The sequence below is a fragment of the Emydura macquarii genome, unplaced genomic scaffold (assembly GCF_026122565.2).
Source record: "Emydura macquarii macquarii isolate MOO-44397 ecotype Brisbane River unplaced genomic scaffold, CSIRO-AGI_Emac_v2 contig_705, whole genome shotgun sequence".
Taxonomy (NCBI): Eukaryota; Metazoa; Chordata; order Testudines; family Chelidae; genus Emydura; species Emydura macquarii.
In genome coordinates this window covers 13215329-13232527 of record NW_027130842.1, presented here as the reverse complement: position 1 = coordinate 13232527, position 17199 = coordinate 13215329, and the positions used below count along the sequence as shown (strand labels likewise).

Genomic DNA, 17199 nt, shown 5'->3' with positions numbered 1-17199 from the left:
AACGGCCACACTGGGTCAGACCAATGGTCCATCTAGCCCAGCATCCTGTCCTCTGACAGTGGCCAATGACAGGTGCTTCAGAGGGAATGAACAGAACAGGCAGTCGTCAAGTGATTCAGCCCATCAGCCATTACCAGCCTCTGGCAAACAGCAATCCCTGCCTATCCTGGCGAATAGCCATTGATGGACAAATCCTCCATGAACTTATCTAGTTCATTTTTTAACCCTATTATAGTCTTGGCTATTGCTGCTCTACTTTCAAAAGGTATGCAGAAAAAATGAGTTACTTCTAGTTCTAGGCTTCATCTGAGCATAAAAATCTGTTCTGCACAGTATAAAGCCAAGGATTCGGGGAGCCTCCCTTATAACCTTTATGTCACTGGCTAGGATGCTCAGCTGTGAGGTGGGATAATCTACCTCTCAGGTGAGTGACCTAGCCACTTGATGACATAATGACTCTGTTTCTGTCTCTGACCCAACTAATATTTATCTATCTAGTTAAAGTAGAATGGATTCAACAAGTGAGATAGAGAGAGACCCACATCAGAATATTCCATAGTCCAGTGGCAATGGTACTCACCTGAGAGGTGGGAGACCCCCATTGATCCCTTCTCATCAGGCAGAAGGGGGAATTAAACTAGGGTATCCCATATCCCAGCTGAGTACCTCAACCACTGAGCTTACAAGGGAGGCCACCTCCTCCCCACAGCCATTTTGTGTGGAGTGAGACAGACGCCTAAACTCTTTCTTGTGAAAATGGCTTAGACATCTAAGACACCTGACTCCAAGAAAGGGGCTCTTGGTTGTGGATCACAAGCAGCGACGGGTGCCTCCCTGCAGACCAGATTTAGGCACTGAACTCTAACAGGCATCTGAGAGGACCAGGGCTTAGGACACGTCCGTTCCATTAGCATCTCCCATCTGCTAGTTTGAGCTGCCTGCCTAGCTTGCTGACTTTTGCAGATCCCATTTTCAGGTGCTGTCTCTCCCCAGGCTTGGATATGGAGTCTAGGCACCTAACTCAGGCTTTGTGGATTCCAGTGATTTTCAAGGTACCTGAAAGCTAGGCTCAGAGTTGCAATGCCCAAGTCCTTTTGTGGACTTAGAATGTACTATCTTGAAGCCTGAGCTTCAGGTCTTCTGTTTCTTGCTTTACTCTCTTTAACAGTTATCAAGGTTACATGCTAGTAGAAAACTAATGGTTACTTGACTGCTTTCTTTTCTGTGACCTTCAACGACATGTTAATCTGATCTGTAAAGATGAAATTTTTATTGTCTTTATACATTGTTGTGATGACTAATTATGGCTGTGTAAGAGTTGCATTAGCAGCTCTGGAGATCTGAAGTCCTTTACTCAGAGTTGTCCAGCCTGGGGATGGCAGTGCAAATTGTCCTGCCAGTATCATTAAAGAGAATAATTCTTGCAAGAGTAGGGCAAACTCTAATTAAGTATAAAGTATCTTAGCTAATAACAAAAATACCTGTTCTCTCTTTAAAAACGCTAATGTACTGGAGAACTGGAGGGTTGCAATTACATTTGAATCTGTCTTTCAAAAGGTGGTATAGGTAATCTTAGAAATTACAGACCAGTGAACTTTATTTCAGTACCAGTTAAACTGCTTGAAATGATAATTTAAAGAATTATAAAATATCTAGTTGAACAAGATGTGATAGGGACAAACCAGCATGATTTAGGCAGAATTTTCCTTTACATTTCTGACCTACTGGTATTTTTTGTGTTGTTAAAACAGAGGATAAATAAGAACATTAAATTTATATTTGGATATGCAAAACACAGAGCAATTATGACTGTCCACACACACACACTGATGATAAACACAATCTTTATACCAGACCATACCATCATGTATTGCATATATAATAAAATCTATAGGACAACACAATTCATACGATGAGGAAAGATTTTGCAGTGGGTAAAAATGTTTACTGCAGACTTCTATTTAACAAAGACACCATCACATTAAAATAAAAACAAGTTAGTATGTTCAGTCTTTGCAAGAGTTTGCTTATAAAAAGAACAATTTCAATAAAGTACATATAAAATGTAACAATGTGCTGTAAACAATTAAGGAATGCAATTATGAAACTAACTATCAGTAAGTTTATATTACATTCCATTATCTTACATTTACTTGCTTCTTTAGTTTGAACCAGTAAATATACAAATCCTTTGTATAAAATTAAGATCTCATTTAAACCTATCTTTCCAGAGGGTATTTTGTTTACTAAGAGATCCTGTATTCTGGCCTTAGTACTAAGCTTCATTCTGTAAAGCAGTGATGCACAAGTTTAACTTTACCTATGAAAGTAGTTCCTTTCAAGTCACAGGAGTACTTATGCTCATAAAGTTAGGTATCTGCATCACTTGTAGCAAGAATGGAGCCTTACTCTTTATAATTTTGGTATATTTATATGCAAAATCAGAAGTATAAGGTGGTATTATAGGTCTGTAACTTCAACCCCCATTCCCTTCATGCTCTTGAGTTCTTAAAATCACCTCCCTGCCATTCCATGTTAGGTTTGATGGAGGGGCTGTTTTCTTGTAGCTTCACAGCCACTACTCCTGTGTGGGATACAACTCCACTTAGATGGGTGAGGTAACTATATTATGTTCCCAGTGGAGTTGATTGTAAGAACTCAAGAATTTTAAGGGAATGGGGGTTGCATTAACAAACTCATAATAATACCATATACTTCTGATTTTGCATATAAATGGAACCAGAATTATAGAATACAGGCTCCACTCTTCCAAACAGTGATGCATATACCTAACTTTGAGTGAAAGTACTCCCAAGGGAGTGGAACTATTTTCATGAGTAAAGTTAAGCATGTGCATCACTGCTTTACAGAATGGAGCTACTTGAAAGATAAGGGCTTATTTAAACCTAAAAGTTGCTCAAGTGGTCAGTATATCCTACATTGCCCCCTCAAGCTTTGTCCCTAGGCAGTAAGTATCTTGTTCGGCTTCCTATCTCTAGACTTGGACTCTTATGTGATGGTGGACTTCATCCTGAATTGCTTCTCCACTGCAATTGAGCATCTTATGGACAAGATATACTTAAAGGAATAAGCACTGCAATTGTTCTAATAGCCTTGGAAATTTATGTAATAGCCAGAGAAGCACAATCTAAAGTGAGCGGATTGTTGGTTTTATTATTATGGGGGCAGGGTCAACCTGTTCCATCCTTCTTCCTCTATATAAAGTAAATCCTACCTTGATTTTATGGAGGATCCCTGTTAAACTTATTTTGCATAGCCTAGAAGTGCTAGACAAGCCACTGCAGAGATAGGATTCTGCCCGCTAAACCCTGTTCCACTATTGTCTAGGTGACAGTGAATAATTGGGGGTACTGAAGAACTTTGATCAGCTAACTACTGGGGATGAGAGAGAAGGTGACAACATGGCATAAACCAAACCACAGAAAAGGGTAAGTGAAATTGCAGCTCCTGTAGCTCAAAGGAAAAATGTAAATAGTGCAATAAGATAGAAAAGGGAGGAAACATTAATTTACAGGTACTATTGTTATTCCTAGGGAAATTCTGCACCAAAAAATTAAAAATTCAGCATATTATTTTAAAATTCTGCATATTTTATTTAACAAAATAACACGATATAATCATGCTTCCACTGTCAGCCCCAGGCAGCTGGAGTTCCCCTTGTCTGCCAGCAGGTGCCCCAGCTGCCAATGCCAGTTGCAGACAGGAGTGCTGGAGGACAATCAAAATGTGGGGAAAAATAAAATTCTGCAGTGAATATTAATTCCGCAATGCACAATGGTGCAGAATTCAAGCAGGTCTAAATGATATTGCAGTGTATGGTTAAGCGGAGCCTGCTCTACATTTCTGCTAGTACATTGTGGTGACCTGCATTTCCATCTGTCTCCCGTGAGAAGTTCCCAAGGAGTTTACAGAGTAGGTGCGACATAGCCCCCAGCCAACCAATGGGGCACGATTGCCCCCCACTTTACAGATTGGGGAAACTGAGGCACAAAGGTTGGGTGGGGGTGGTGATTTACCCACGGTCAGAGAATGACTCAGGAATACACCTCAACAGCGCATGTCCCAGTCCTGTGCAGTAAATGCTTTTCCCTGTAAAAGGGATCCGCGCCACTAGCACAGCTACCGTACCCACCGCCGTGACCAACGCAGGCAGGCGGCTCAGTGAGTGAACTGCTGGCGGGCGGTGAAGAGCAGCAGTATTCTCTCCCGCGCGCCACGTGTCCACTCGACTCCGCCCGGAGAGCGCGCGCGCGCGAGAGAGAGAGGCCTGACCTACCCGGCAGCCCTTCGGACCCGCCCGGTAGGCCAGGCTCGCGCTCCCCTCCGTTTGAACTGAAGGGGGAAAAGTGACGGTGGGTTGGGCTCCTCCTCGTGAGACCCGGGATTGGCTGCCGCTTCCTGCCAACCCCCCATTGGCGGCCGGGCTCGAGCGGCGGCACCTGATTGGCCGCCGGGATTTTGGATACCAAATTCAAAGTTTTTAAAAGTACCCGGCAAGGGGAAGCGCGGCAGCGGCAGACGCGCAGGGAGAATCACCGGCCGCAGGAGCAGCAGCAGCTCGGGAGTGGCGCGCAGGCGGAGGGACCGAGCAGCGCCCCGCGTACTGTGGCCGGGGTAGGTGGCGGGGGACGCGGCTGAGGAGCTGCCCCAGCGGCGGGAGGTTTGACCAGTCCCCGGCTCATAGGCTGGGGCGCCCCTGCCCCGGGCTCTGCGGGGCGGATGGCGGGAGCGGGGCTCTGGCTGCGCGCCTTGGTTCTTGTGCTGGGGAAAGCGAAGGTGTTTCGGGGCTTCGTGCCGCGGGACAGCCGCCGAATGGGCCGGACCTGGCCTGGCCGCTGACCCCGGGGCCCCTGTAGACCCCCCCCCGTCTCCCCCCTCCAGGGCCTTGCAGTTGCTTCCCCCCCGCCGCCCCTCTCGGGCTCCCCTTCTGCAGCGGGATGCTGGGCCCGGCGCTGCACACCTCCCCCCCCCCTCCCCCCGAACGAGGGTCCCGGCCGGCGCGCGGGAGGAAGGCTGAGGAGGAGCCGCGCCGCCCCGTCTCCCGCCCGCCCGGCCATGCCGCCGGGAGGGGGACACTCCCCAAATTGGCGGCAGATTGGCCCCGCGGCCACCTTTTTGGGGGGAAACGATTAAAAAGAGGGAAAAGGCAAGGCGAGGTCTGCCCCAGTGTGAGGAGGGCAGAGCCTACAGCGGCCCAGCGCGGGCACTGGGTGCTGGGCATGGAAATACACTGACACCTCTCCGCCTTTGCAATGTACTAGCCACGCTAGGAACAGCTGTGCTGCGCTGATGTGGCTTAGTGACCCCAGAAGGCGGGAGGGAGACCTTATTTCTGCCCCAGACAAGGACATACGGGCTCTTTCTTTAACCTCAGTCCAGAAGGAGGGTCAATCTTCACTAATTCAGCTAGGGAAGAACCGCATCTTTGTCCCATTCACAGTACAGAGGGGGAGCCAATTTTTATCTCGATCTCCAAAAAAGCACATGCATGCAGTGATATGCATCGCCCTAAATATACAGGGGACACTTCTTCCCTCCACCTCAAGCCTTCATGGAACGCACTTTTCCCCAAACTCTTGGGAATGCCTATGATTGTAACCCTGTAAAAAACCTGGAGACTCCTCACAGTAGTTGGTTTTGCCTTTGTACTGTGACCACGGGGGGGGGGGAGGAAGAAAAATGGGGGGGGGAGGGCGACAATTCTCAGGCTATTCCTAGTAAGTAGAAGACCACTTCTCTTCCCCACATTATGAACACCTAGGAAAAATATCCCTTACCACAGCATACATGCGGTATCCTCTTATTCCACCACTAACATTGTGAAGGGATATCTCCATTAACACATACATGTGCTGGTAAGGGATACTTCTAAGCCTCCCAAACACATGGTCTACCCTCCCCCCCTCTAGCCAACAAACATGTGCATGGGGTTGATGTCTCCTCCTCCCTTAACTACACTTCTTGCCCTCATTGTGGGAGATGGGACACTCCCACCTTACCTCTGAAGTGTACTCTGGCCTGGTACTCTAAAGGAGCCCCATCATCATGGTTGTGCCTGGTGGCATTAGCATCCCAGCAGCAGCAGCATGCCCAGTTCAGTGGCTGCCTCCCAACTGTCATTCCTAAATCATGGAACCTCCTGTCGCTAGTGCTGTGTTCCTTCTGAAAGCCACTTGGAAATACTCTGACTGTATTTTGGTGTTTAAGACAGGCAGTGAAAATGCCATTATATCCATCCTAAAAGGCAGAAAAAAAATTAGTGATTTTTTTTCTGCACATTTATATCCAGGGTATTCTTGTGAAAAGGTGCTGTTGGAATGTTAATTATCACTGGTCTTCCGGACCTGAAAGGCATGGACTCAAGCAGTACAGGACCCAACACCATGCTGGAGCATAAATGCAGTAATGTCTCTGGAGAGTGCCACATTTTGAATTGCCTGCTTGACTTCCTACAACACTGGGTTGTTTTCCTCTCACAGGGCCTCTTTCAAGTACTGACTTGGCCCAACTGAGCTTAGCTTTTGAAATATGGCACGATACTTTTTTTGGTAATACTTTCAGTAAATAGTGTTTTTATGTGGATTTGGTAAAGAGTAATAATAAAAAATCTCACGGCACTTCTTGCAAGAGTTAAGTGATGTCTGCATTATATCCAAATTACAATTGGGTAATTGATTGTATTCTGCCCACCTAACCCACACTCCTGCATATTCAGTTGGAGAAGTTTCAGTTCTTCAGTTTCCTTCTGAAAAATATATAGTGGAGTTGGTTTAAAACAGCTTTTACATTTCATTCCAAGTTAGCTGCCATTAGTGGAGAAGAGATTCAAATGTGCTGTGAATGTCTCTTTTGTAAATGATAGACTACATTTCTGTTATGGAATTGGGTCTTTGTGGAGCCCCACTAAAAGAACTTTCTCTTTTTCCCAAAAGGGTGAGAACCCTAATTGCTCTCAGATAGAACTCCAGTGCCTCTGACTAAATTCAGGCAGTGTAAGTAGAGCTTCATCTCAGGACACATGCCCATTCAGTCAAAGCAGGCAGCTGGCTGACTAGACACATATCAGATGACCCAAGAGATCCTAGAGCTTCATGTCCGCGGAAGAGAAATAGAGAAACTAAAATGGAGCTTCCCAACCATGAGAAGAAGAAATGAAGAGGAACAATGTGGCACCTTTCCCTCCCTCACAGCATTTTTCCTGTTAGGATAGAGAAGGAAGCTCTCCATCTGCGCTATCTAGCAGCCAGTGAGAAAGTAGAACTCTCCATCCAAGACATCTCAGAAGGTATAGGAGAGTAGGCATGTATTCTGTGGAAAACTGGAATTTTACACAAATGGCCCTTTCCTGTAAGAAACACTGTGAAACATTCAAATACATGTTTTTTACTGAATCGTACATTAAAAAGATAATCATACAGTCTATTCTGTAGTATTAAATTTGATACAAACATTTATTTGAATGTTTTTCTTTGATTTAAGATTAAATGCCTGTTGGGAACAGAAGGTGGTCTTGTGTTGACGGGTTCTTAGAACATTTCTATAGGATGAATTTTAAATGGACAGGTGAGCCAAGTTGTTTGGCAAGTTGTTCTGGTATGTATTTGATGGCAAATGTCTCCAATTTAAACATTTTCTTGGTGTTGTGTACTTTTAGCATGGGGGATAGGGACATATGATTGGAAGGGATCTCCTCGTTCATTGTCACAGGAAATCCCATCACTTAGGTGGAAGCCTACAATACTTGTTTGCCATAGATAAATGTGGATTAACTGTGTAACTAACTTGCTCTGACTAATGCTGTCCTGAATTAATACTTTGTTGTTTGTTTGCAGGATAGAAACCAGAAAATAATGAAAGCAGACCTTAACCACTCCACCAAAATGAAATGTGATTTTAATTGTAACCATTTCCATTCTGGACTTGCACAGCTAAACACTGATGCAGTAAAGACAAGACTAGAAGAATCCTCTACCTCGAATTATGAAGAAGGGTCTTGTAAAAACTGTGTTAAAGAATATCAGAGGCTATTGCATAGTGAACTGCAGAATGCAACCCCCAGAAATCTTGATCCCAAAGCTGAAGGAAGGCCTGTACATAACAAAGAAAACCAGCAAGTATTGTGGAGATCTGGTGAAGGTGCCTATGAAATGGAGGCATTGGAAAACAGTAGGTTTAATGAGGAGAGTGGTTACTCGTCAATGTTAAGCAACCAGTACAATGATCCAACAGAACATGAAGACAGCATATTACTGGCAGGAAATATATGTGTCACACCAAATCACTGTCTCATGAAGAACCGAAGCCAGACACAGCTTTCCAAAAAAACCTTGCTACCAGTTAACCATTTTGAAGAACTGGTTTGCTCAACTTTGAAAAAAAGTGGTAAAAGAAATCTTAAATCGTGGGCTGCTGTGGACAGAATTGTTTCCCAGGGAAGTTTTGGACTTCAGAATCTAATTGGCAGGAAAATGGGATTAGATAGAATAGACATTCTCGGTGAACTCTTCCAAAGGGAGCTCAGACATCTTTTAGCAAACATCTTAAGACATCTTGATGAGATGGACTTGATAAAGTAAGTTTACTAACCTTGTGGGAGTTTCATTGGGAAAGTAATAGAGCTAGCGGGAAGCAGAAGGGATGCTGCTCTGTGCATATGAGCTTGACTTCCACACATTGGTTACTATTATGTTTTGTTCTAATAACTTCTAAAAATTCCCAAATAAAAATAACTTAAAAATTGCTCTCAACATGATGCATGTTTCTAAATAGGAGTGATATGCAACTTTCATAGTAAACTTATAATATTCCAAAATTTACTCATCTGCCCTTACCATAACACAATGTTTTATTTGCCTGTTCAAAATTTTAAAAATTTCTCTTGTCTATTTGTATGGTAAGATCATTGGGACAGGCACTCTGTCACCTTTCATATTTGCACAAGCCTAGCACATTTTGAGTACTTCCAGATATAAATAGTAAAGAGATGACAGAATAGCCATTCTTGAAGGGGGGGTGGGCTCAGTTTTTCCAGAACACTTGAATTAGTAGACTAGATCTTGGAGACAGTGTTGAGCAACAAGTTTATTTTCACTTTCAGAAGGTGCTAAGGTGTTTGTGTTTTCACTACAGTGTGGCTAAAGTGAGCGCAACATGGAAGAAAATTCTAAAAGAAGACAAATGGGCTTTCCAAGTGTATAATAAAGCAGTGAAAAGCATTTCTGTAAGTTCCTGCATTTGACTGATAATTTTTTAAATCTGAATTAGTGCTGTCCAACCGGTTGCCTTGAGGGTGAAGGCCTTAAAAAAATTGTATTTGATTATATATTGAAAATGTGTTCCCTGAGCTGTGCCCTGTGATATTTAAAATGAGGTGTTTAAATACTCCCTAATAGGAGGAGAAGATAGAGGCATCCTTCCCCAAATGTCACCCATTACTTCACCTGTAGCCCTAGAACTAGATCTGTTATGAGCCAGGAGTGCTCAGAGCAGGTGCTGTCCTCTATCTGCTGCAGATGTTCTGCAGCTCTCCTGCAAGCAGCATTGCAGAGGAGGAAAGATAAAATAGTTTTGACTCCTACGTTGCCCATTTCCCTGCCAGGATGTGGTGGCCCCAGGTAGAGCAGGATAGGAGCTCTGACTGAATGTCTGAGCCTGGAGGAGTACCTACCAGCGGATGGCACCTCTCCCCTACAATACCACTGGGGTAATCATGGAGTGGGAAGAGGAGCAGAAACAGAGCCATCAACTAGTCATGGCACACTCATTGATTATCTGCCCAGAATCAAGAGCTGCTCTAATTTACACAAGTAGTGTCTAGTTTCCAATGGACCATTTATCTGCCGAGGATAGCTGGAAAGCATTGTACACAAGTCACTGCCAATGCCCTGCATGTGAAGTGGTAAACATGGGATCCAGATACATCAGCGCTACACCCATGGCTATATCTTCACTACATACCACTTTTGGCAGTGTGTAGGATATGTGTAGCTACGTGCTGCAGTGATAAGCAAGCTGCGTCCAGACTGCGGTGTGTAGCTACACGTCAGTGAAAGCCTCTGGCAGGGAGGAGGCAGTGGGGAAAAGCTTCAGCATCTTGCTGTCAGAGTCTTTCACTGTGGGGAGGAAAGGCTCTTGCAGGATGGAGGCAGAAAGAAAAGATTTAGCCTTTCCGGTTGCCTCCCCACTGCCAGACCCTTTCCCTGTGATGGAAGGGCTCTAGCAGCATGGAGTTGCCAGAACTTTTCCCTACGATTGGAGTCTTCTGTTGTGGGGAAGGCTTCCTCGGTGGGGAACTGCTGGAGTCTTTCGCTCTGGCAGAGGAAGGCTCTGGAAGCTGCTGGAGCCTTTCCCCAGTGCCTCTGCTAGAGCCTTTCCCTGTTGCTGCAGTCTTCCTGCAACTGGGAAAGGCTCCAGCAGTGGGGAGGCAGTGGAACACTACAGGCTGAAAATAGCAGTGCAGATGGGAAGGCATGGCTTGGGCTAATAGAGAGCAATGCAGGGTATGTCCTCAGGTACATACCCATGCCCTTCAGATGTCTGTATTCTACTCGTCTCAGCCATGCCTCACCATTGACACTGCTACTTAAACCTGTTCTATGGGAGCTAACTGAGTACACTGCACACTGAAAGAAGTGTAAAATAAGGACTCTCTGTCAGGAGACTTTAAGAGGTTTTTATTCCTTTTGTGCAACCTGAACAGTGTGAAGTATTGATTGTGGCCCTTTGTCTTTTTAACTTTGTGTGGCCCACAGACTGGAAAGGTGTGACACCGCTGATTTAAATACCTATCCTCTTAAGGTTGACATCGTTTTTTAACCTGATGTGCAAACCTGGAAAATCTGAACTAAAAGTTCACTTCTGGGTGGAAAAGATACAAACATTCCTATTCACAACAGAGTATTGAGGAAAAAATAATTTTTTGGTTTTAGAATTTTGCTGTGACTCCATTGCATGGTTTGTTTAAATGGTTAAAAGCTGTGGTAACTTGGAAATAACTTTCAGTATAATTGAAGATTATTGATGTTAATGATGGCCTAAACCATGTGACATTTAAAATAGTAATGAGAGCAACTACTTATAACAAAAGCACAGGTAAAATGATGGCCACTTAGTTTAAGTGAAACTTAGCTTACGTGAAACTTGCTAGCCATAGGAAGGTTTACAAAATACTTAATTTTAAAGACAAAAGCAAAGTCACTTTACATCAATGTTTAATTTTTATACTGACAGTTACTTAAAAAGGAACCTTATTAAATTTTAACCTCATTTTATTTCTAAACAGGATGGTAGTGTGCAGCCCTCAGAACATACTGTAACAAGGGACTATGTTCTATACCGAGCAGCTTTAGCTTCTGTTCAGACAGCAGCCCCACCAAACAGCTCATCCAAAAAAGCATCCAGATCCAAAGTATCCAACCAGAGCAATCAGAATGGTTCTCACAGCCGACATACGGAGTTTTCTGAGGTAATGTTTGTTTTTATTCTTCTTCAACTACTGATGTACTGTGAAAAATAGCACATGAACAGTTTTTAACTCACATTTCTAAAATGAACACTACAACTCTAAACACTAGTAACACTTTCCCAATATAACTCAAATTTAGATTATGGAACCTATTTTTGTTGTATGTATAAAACTGGGTGGGGAGTTATATAATACAATGGGATGTTCCTTATTGTATAAGGCTATGAGAAGAATATTTGGGAAGAAATCTTAGCTCAGGGCACAAATGAAAAGTAATTTTGTGGCTTCCTCCTAGTTGCCATCTGTGCGCAGTGAGCTAGATCTTTTCCAAAGATGCAGTCCCTACCCCCCAAAGAACTGTCTCACTTTGTAATATAACATGACTAGCAATGTCTGCTCAAGAAAGGTCAAAGACTAATAAGCCTATACTAGCTTATTTTTAAAGGTTGATTTAAATCAGCACAACTGTGGGAAGAAACCTGTACATTGCCTGCCCATGCTATGCTTCTTTTACTTCTAGTTGTAAGGAATTGAAAAAAAGCTTTTTTTCCCCTCAAAAACGTACATATTAGCATGCCTCAGAATGAAACTGCTGAAGCTTTGTGTTGTATTCTGAGCCAATTAACTCGCCCAAGAGGAAGGCCCCACCTTCCTTCATTGAAGAAGCATGTCATAACACAGTTTAACTTGTGTAGAAGGGATCATAGCCATGCCTCTAAATTATACTGAATCTGTGTTTCCATGAAACTTCTTGACAACAAAGTTTTAAAGGTTGCACCCCAACACAACAGCACTGACAGCCAGATGGTGAAATAGACTAGTCTATTTCACCATCTCCCAAGGAGCATAAATGGTGAAAAGATAGATTTTTAATTACTCTATGTTTTGAACCCCTCTTGTTTATCTGTCATGGGGCTTATGTAAAAAATATTGTACATATTAAAGATGAAGTGCAAATACATGTGCTGAATGCCCCCCACTTATCAAATTGTATGGAACATTCACCACAGATTTGTGTGGTTTCTGTGAAAAATTGCATCTCTTGTTTTGGCTTTATAGTTTGCCTCAAAGTTAAGACCCATCCTTTCCTACTTTGGCTACAGGATCTTGTCCGTGATGTGCTGAATCTGCACGTTAGGACCAGTGGCTTTTGTTGCTCACCAGTTTATTAACCTCCAAATCTTCAAGTTCAGTTCAGTACACTACAGCTGGTGTATTTCAAGTCAGAATAGTTTCTGACTTCATTTTAGCTGGGATTGTTGCTTGGCTAATAGCTGCTGCAAATTCGGTGTTTATACTATTTTGTGATGATTTTGATGTTAGCCAAGTGCTTCGTAGTTGGAATAAGTTACAAATATTAAATTCCACAGCAAAGTGTCCAGGTTAGGCAGATTTGTTACTTTATCTGTTAATACATTCAGATGCTGACTTTGTCAAATCATACAAGTATAAAGTTTCCGTAAAACAAAATTCATAACTTTCAGTGTTGCTGTTCTTTGGTTGCTGCTTTGAGCCATTTCACATCAAGCTCTAGTATAATTTAATATTTTCCATGAAATCCATAAGACTAAAATTGAAAGATCATCTAAAGAGTGATCAGTGATTTTGGCTGCCTCCCTTTTTGAGTGCATAACTTGAATTACCATGTGAATGGACTGATTTTCAGAGGGCAGGTGCTCAGCACTTCTGAAAATTAGTCCTATTTACAGTATTTTAAGTTGAATGTAATTGTATATAGATATTGTTCCTTATGAAACCAATGTAGTTGAGGCCTCATCATATATGTTCCTTATATATGTTCCTTATATCATATATGAAGGCTGAGGGATCCAGGCCTTATTTGTATTTATTTAGATGTTTATTACTTTGCAATGAGAGTTTCTCATTACAATGTTCTGGTTACTCTTGACAATGTTTTAAAAAGCATCTTAGATGATTGTACATACCCAATAGCCCATCAACATAAATCTAGTGAGTTTATTAATCTCACCACAGAATCCCCACCATAGTTCCCCACCACCACTCTCCAGTTCTTTCACTCATCCTTCGGGAGACACGAGAAAAGATGGGTTTTGCAGCATGTCCTGGAAACTAACATACTCAGGCTCTTATAGAACAAGGGGAAAGGCTTGGTGTTTGTGTATTCACTTGTTCCAGTGACTATTTGAATAATAATAAATGTGTATTTTCCCAATAGGCTGCCAAGACCTTGAAAAACACTGAAAGCCTTAAAGTTTGCAGTCACTGCAGCTCACCTGCAAAATATGACTCCTATCTACAGAGGGCAACATGCAGCCGCGAAAGCTGTGGCTTTGAATTTTGCACCAAGTGCCTGTGCAGCTATCACAACTCCACAGACTGTGCAAGTAGCAAACCTGTGAAATCAAGCTCTAAGCTAAGGCTTCTTCCTGGCACCAAAAAAAGCAAACAGAATTTGAGGAGATTGTGAACTGTTGTGCTGTCAGTAGCAGCTAGTGTATCAGACGTTAGTTAATTCAGAGATGGAAGTTATCCTGAAAGAAAAGTGAATGTGGAAGCGGTTCTTGGCAATATCTGTTTTTTAAAAAGAAAATAAGTTGAATATATCCTAGATCCAGTTTTCACAGGTAGGCCATTTTTAAAAACTTGAGAATTTTCAGAAATTTGTCTATTTCCAAACATGTTTTTTTTTACTGATCTATAAAATTTAAAAAAATATTTTGGATATGAATTCTACAGTATCTTTTAAAGAATGTTCTTAGCTATTAACTTTTTTAAAAAAAGCAAGGTTAATTGGTCATTTTTGGCAAGTAGTCCTAAGTGTCTGAAACTAGAATTTTTCAATGGGGGGTGGGAGAAGAATTGTTTTAGGGATTGAATTTTGTTTTAATTAAGTAATGTTTGATTTTATTGCTCCAAAAAGTTTTTTAAATGAGCGTACAGTGGAAATTTGAATTGGAATGTGCATATAAATGAGGTCCTTTATATACAAAAAATTGTGGGACTCTTGGTTTTAGGGTTGCATGCTTTGCTCTTCGAGGCTTTTCCTCATCAGTCTAAAATTTGAAAATTAAACAAACTTAAAGTTCCAAACACTAGCTGGTCTGATGATTTGCCTGAAATTAATCTTGGATTTGGCTGGTGTTTCTTCATTTCTCCCTTGCTTGTATGATCAAGGAGCCACAAACTGACCTAGGACTCTTGCCATACTGACTCCATCCCAAAAAGTTTTTTTAAAAAAAAGTATATATTGTGATATTGCTAGAGAAATGGTTTGTCACTTTTCTCCAAATTGTATGTTAAGTTTTATATTTTTGTATATATTTGTAAATATTACTTTAAATATTTGTGTGTATACGTTTCGTACTGTAAAAATAAATTTAAATGTTTTCAACAGAATTAATCTAAATGCTCTATAGTTCTTGTTTTTGTTACATCATAATATCAGTTCTAACATTAGTTCACATCTAACGTTTTTTGTGTTTTCCAAGCCTTAAATGTTTAATTATACAAAAACCATATTCTACCTTTTTCTTTTTGTGAAAACTCACTTTGAATCCATTCCTGAGGTTCAGGACATCTGCAACTCCCATGAAAGATAATGGGAAGTAAGTGCTCATTGTTCCAAGAACAAGCCCGTTATCAGTCTATTGTGGACTGAGTAGTTGGTTTTCTGGATTCAGTCCAGAGACAACTTGTCACTACTGTTCTGTAGTGTTTAAAGGCAGGCTCTGAAGCAGAAGAGCGGACTGATTGTGTTGCCAAATGTAACTACCTTATTTTTGGCAACCACCTTGGGCCCCTACAACCTGGGTAGGTAGATTTCAGACAGTGAGAAAGCAGCACAGTAGGTCTTATTGAGTCCAAGCCTTCCTGTTCTTAGCGCTTGTTCATAGACTGCTGCCAGAATGCTGCATCCTGACTTCGTCTATGCTCAGCTTGTTCCTTAAAATTTTGCACCCAGGTTGGGAATAGTAGTGTGGACCAACCTTTATCATCTTAATCACTGTCTAAAATTGGATAGCGCAGATCTACATGTGGTTAAAATGCCAGTGTCTTCCTGAGCTGTGACATTAGTACTCCTACAAGTGAAGCTATAACGGTAAGAATGTTTTTAAGTCTAATGTAGACATGTTGTTCTGGCCAGAGGAAGAATCGTGTTTGCAGGAGAGAGATGGCCCTGATGATGGGAAATTAGTGGCCAGTTCCATTTGCCAGGAACTGAACAAGATCAGATAAAGCCCCTAATTGCTTTTTCATATAATTGTAAGATGATACATGGTAACGGCAAACAGCTCAATACAAAGACTTCTAATATAGTTAACAAGCTTATGACTAGAATATATTTTGGTGTATCCACTCATGTCTCACAGTTGTAACAGTGGACTCCCCTCTTTCTAAAGAACAGACATTTTGGCTGGGGGCATAGGGCTTCTCCCCGCTTCCACAGATTTCTTTGCCAACAGAGCCAAGCATTAAATCTTAGATCTTTGTGGCAGACCATTCAGATGTCTTAACTCAAAACTTTACTTGGGTTTATTTAGCCAGCAAATTTGCCTTTTGGAGCTTTGCGGTGCAGCCAGGGTCTCCAGACAAATTGAGGAAGGCTGGATCCTGCCCCCACAGAGACTTTGGGGAAGATTCTTTCCCTTCCAGCTGGAGTGTGGAGCAAGGGATGTGCCAAACTGGTTTAGGGGGTACAAGTGCAGAGGTAATAGGGAATCATACAGTGTAGGAGATGTGCATAGCAGCATTTTCCACTGCCATAGAATTGCCTCTGAAGCGGCAGCGGATCCCGGTGCTGGTCATTCCACCTGGACTAAGCCTGCCTCAGACAGTGGCTGCAAGGTATGCATAACTTAATTCAACTCTCCAAATTCTCTGAAGCATCTGTCAAACAGGTAACAACAGTGCCTTCAAATAATGTGGAAGTTGGTTTGCTGGTTCCCCCAGAAGCAATGACCCACATCCTCAAAGGTATTTAGTCTCCTTTCTGCCTCTTTAGATGCCACTGACATTCTCAAAACCACCACTCAGCTGCTACCCAACCCCATAGGTGCCTAAGATTCCTCCAGGTTGTATTTTGCAAAGCTGTCTAAGCCTGATGGTGCTTCGCAGCTTACGAGCAGCTCAGACCCCTAGCTCAAGCTGAAGCTCCGGAAGCCACAAAGCAGGTCAGATTAAGCAGGGGAACACCTGTCTTGCCAGTAGGGCCCAATTCTGTAGATCAGTGGTTCCCAACCTGGAGCGTGTGACCCCCTTGCAGAGTGCCAAAGATTACAGGGAGTCCGTGAAGTTTCAGTAATATTGAGGACAGTCAGCGCCCCAAGTCCTGCACCTGCCGGAGAGGAGGAGCAGCCTCCTCTGAGCCCCACACAGGCCGGGTGCAGCACTCTGAGCTCCGCGCTGGCCGGGCGCCCAGCTGGAGCGAAGAAGCAGTCCCCCTGAGGGAGGGGCAACCCCAAGCTCCACTTCATATGGGTGCAGCAGCCTTGAGCTCTGCGCCAGCCGGAGCAGAGGAATAGTCTCCCAGCTCCAAGCCAGCCAGGCACCTGGCCAGAGTGGAACAGCCCTGGCCAGCCTGCCAGCACCTGGGGTCTCCATTACCCTCCATCCATGAGTAATGGGAAGAGGCGGGGCCACACGGGGTGTGCAGTGGCAGCTGCACCAGGGAAGGCTTAGCTTCTTACTCAGGTAAGAGTAATTTATTATTATTATTTATTATTATATCTGTT

At 42.9% G+C, this 17199-nt stretch overlaps 1 protein-coding gene across 3 annotated transcripts; it reads left to right on the top strand.

Annotated features, from left to right (window-relative positions):
* The first annotated feature begins 94 nt into the window (after positions 1–94).
* FBXO5 (F-box protein 5) lies at positions 95–14863 on the top strand. Of its 3 annotated transcripts, XM_067542428.1 has the most exons (6): positions 95–265; positions 3349–3449; positions 7854–8593; positions 9151–9241; positions 11303–11485; positions 13683–14863. In XM_067542428.1, exons 3-6 carry the CDS (start codon positions 7872–7874, stop codon positions 13932–13934), a joined length of 1248 nt encoding a protein of 415 aa, XP_067398529.1. In that variant the 5' UTR covers positions 95–265; positions 3349–3449; positions 7854–7871; the 3' UTR covers positions 13935–14863. The 3 variants fall into 3 exon arrangements, with proteins under 3 accessions (XP_067398529.1, XP_067398530.1, XP_067398531.1); XM_067542429.1 differs by lacking the exons at positions 95–265; positions 3349–3449 and adding an exon at positions 4525–4635; XM_067542430.1 differs by lacking the exons at positions 95–265; positions 3349–3449 and adding an exon at positions 7539–7584.
* The last annotated feature ends 2336 nt before the right edge of the window (positions 14864–17199 follow it).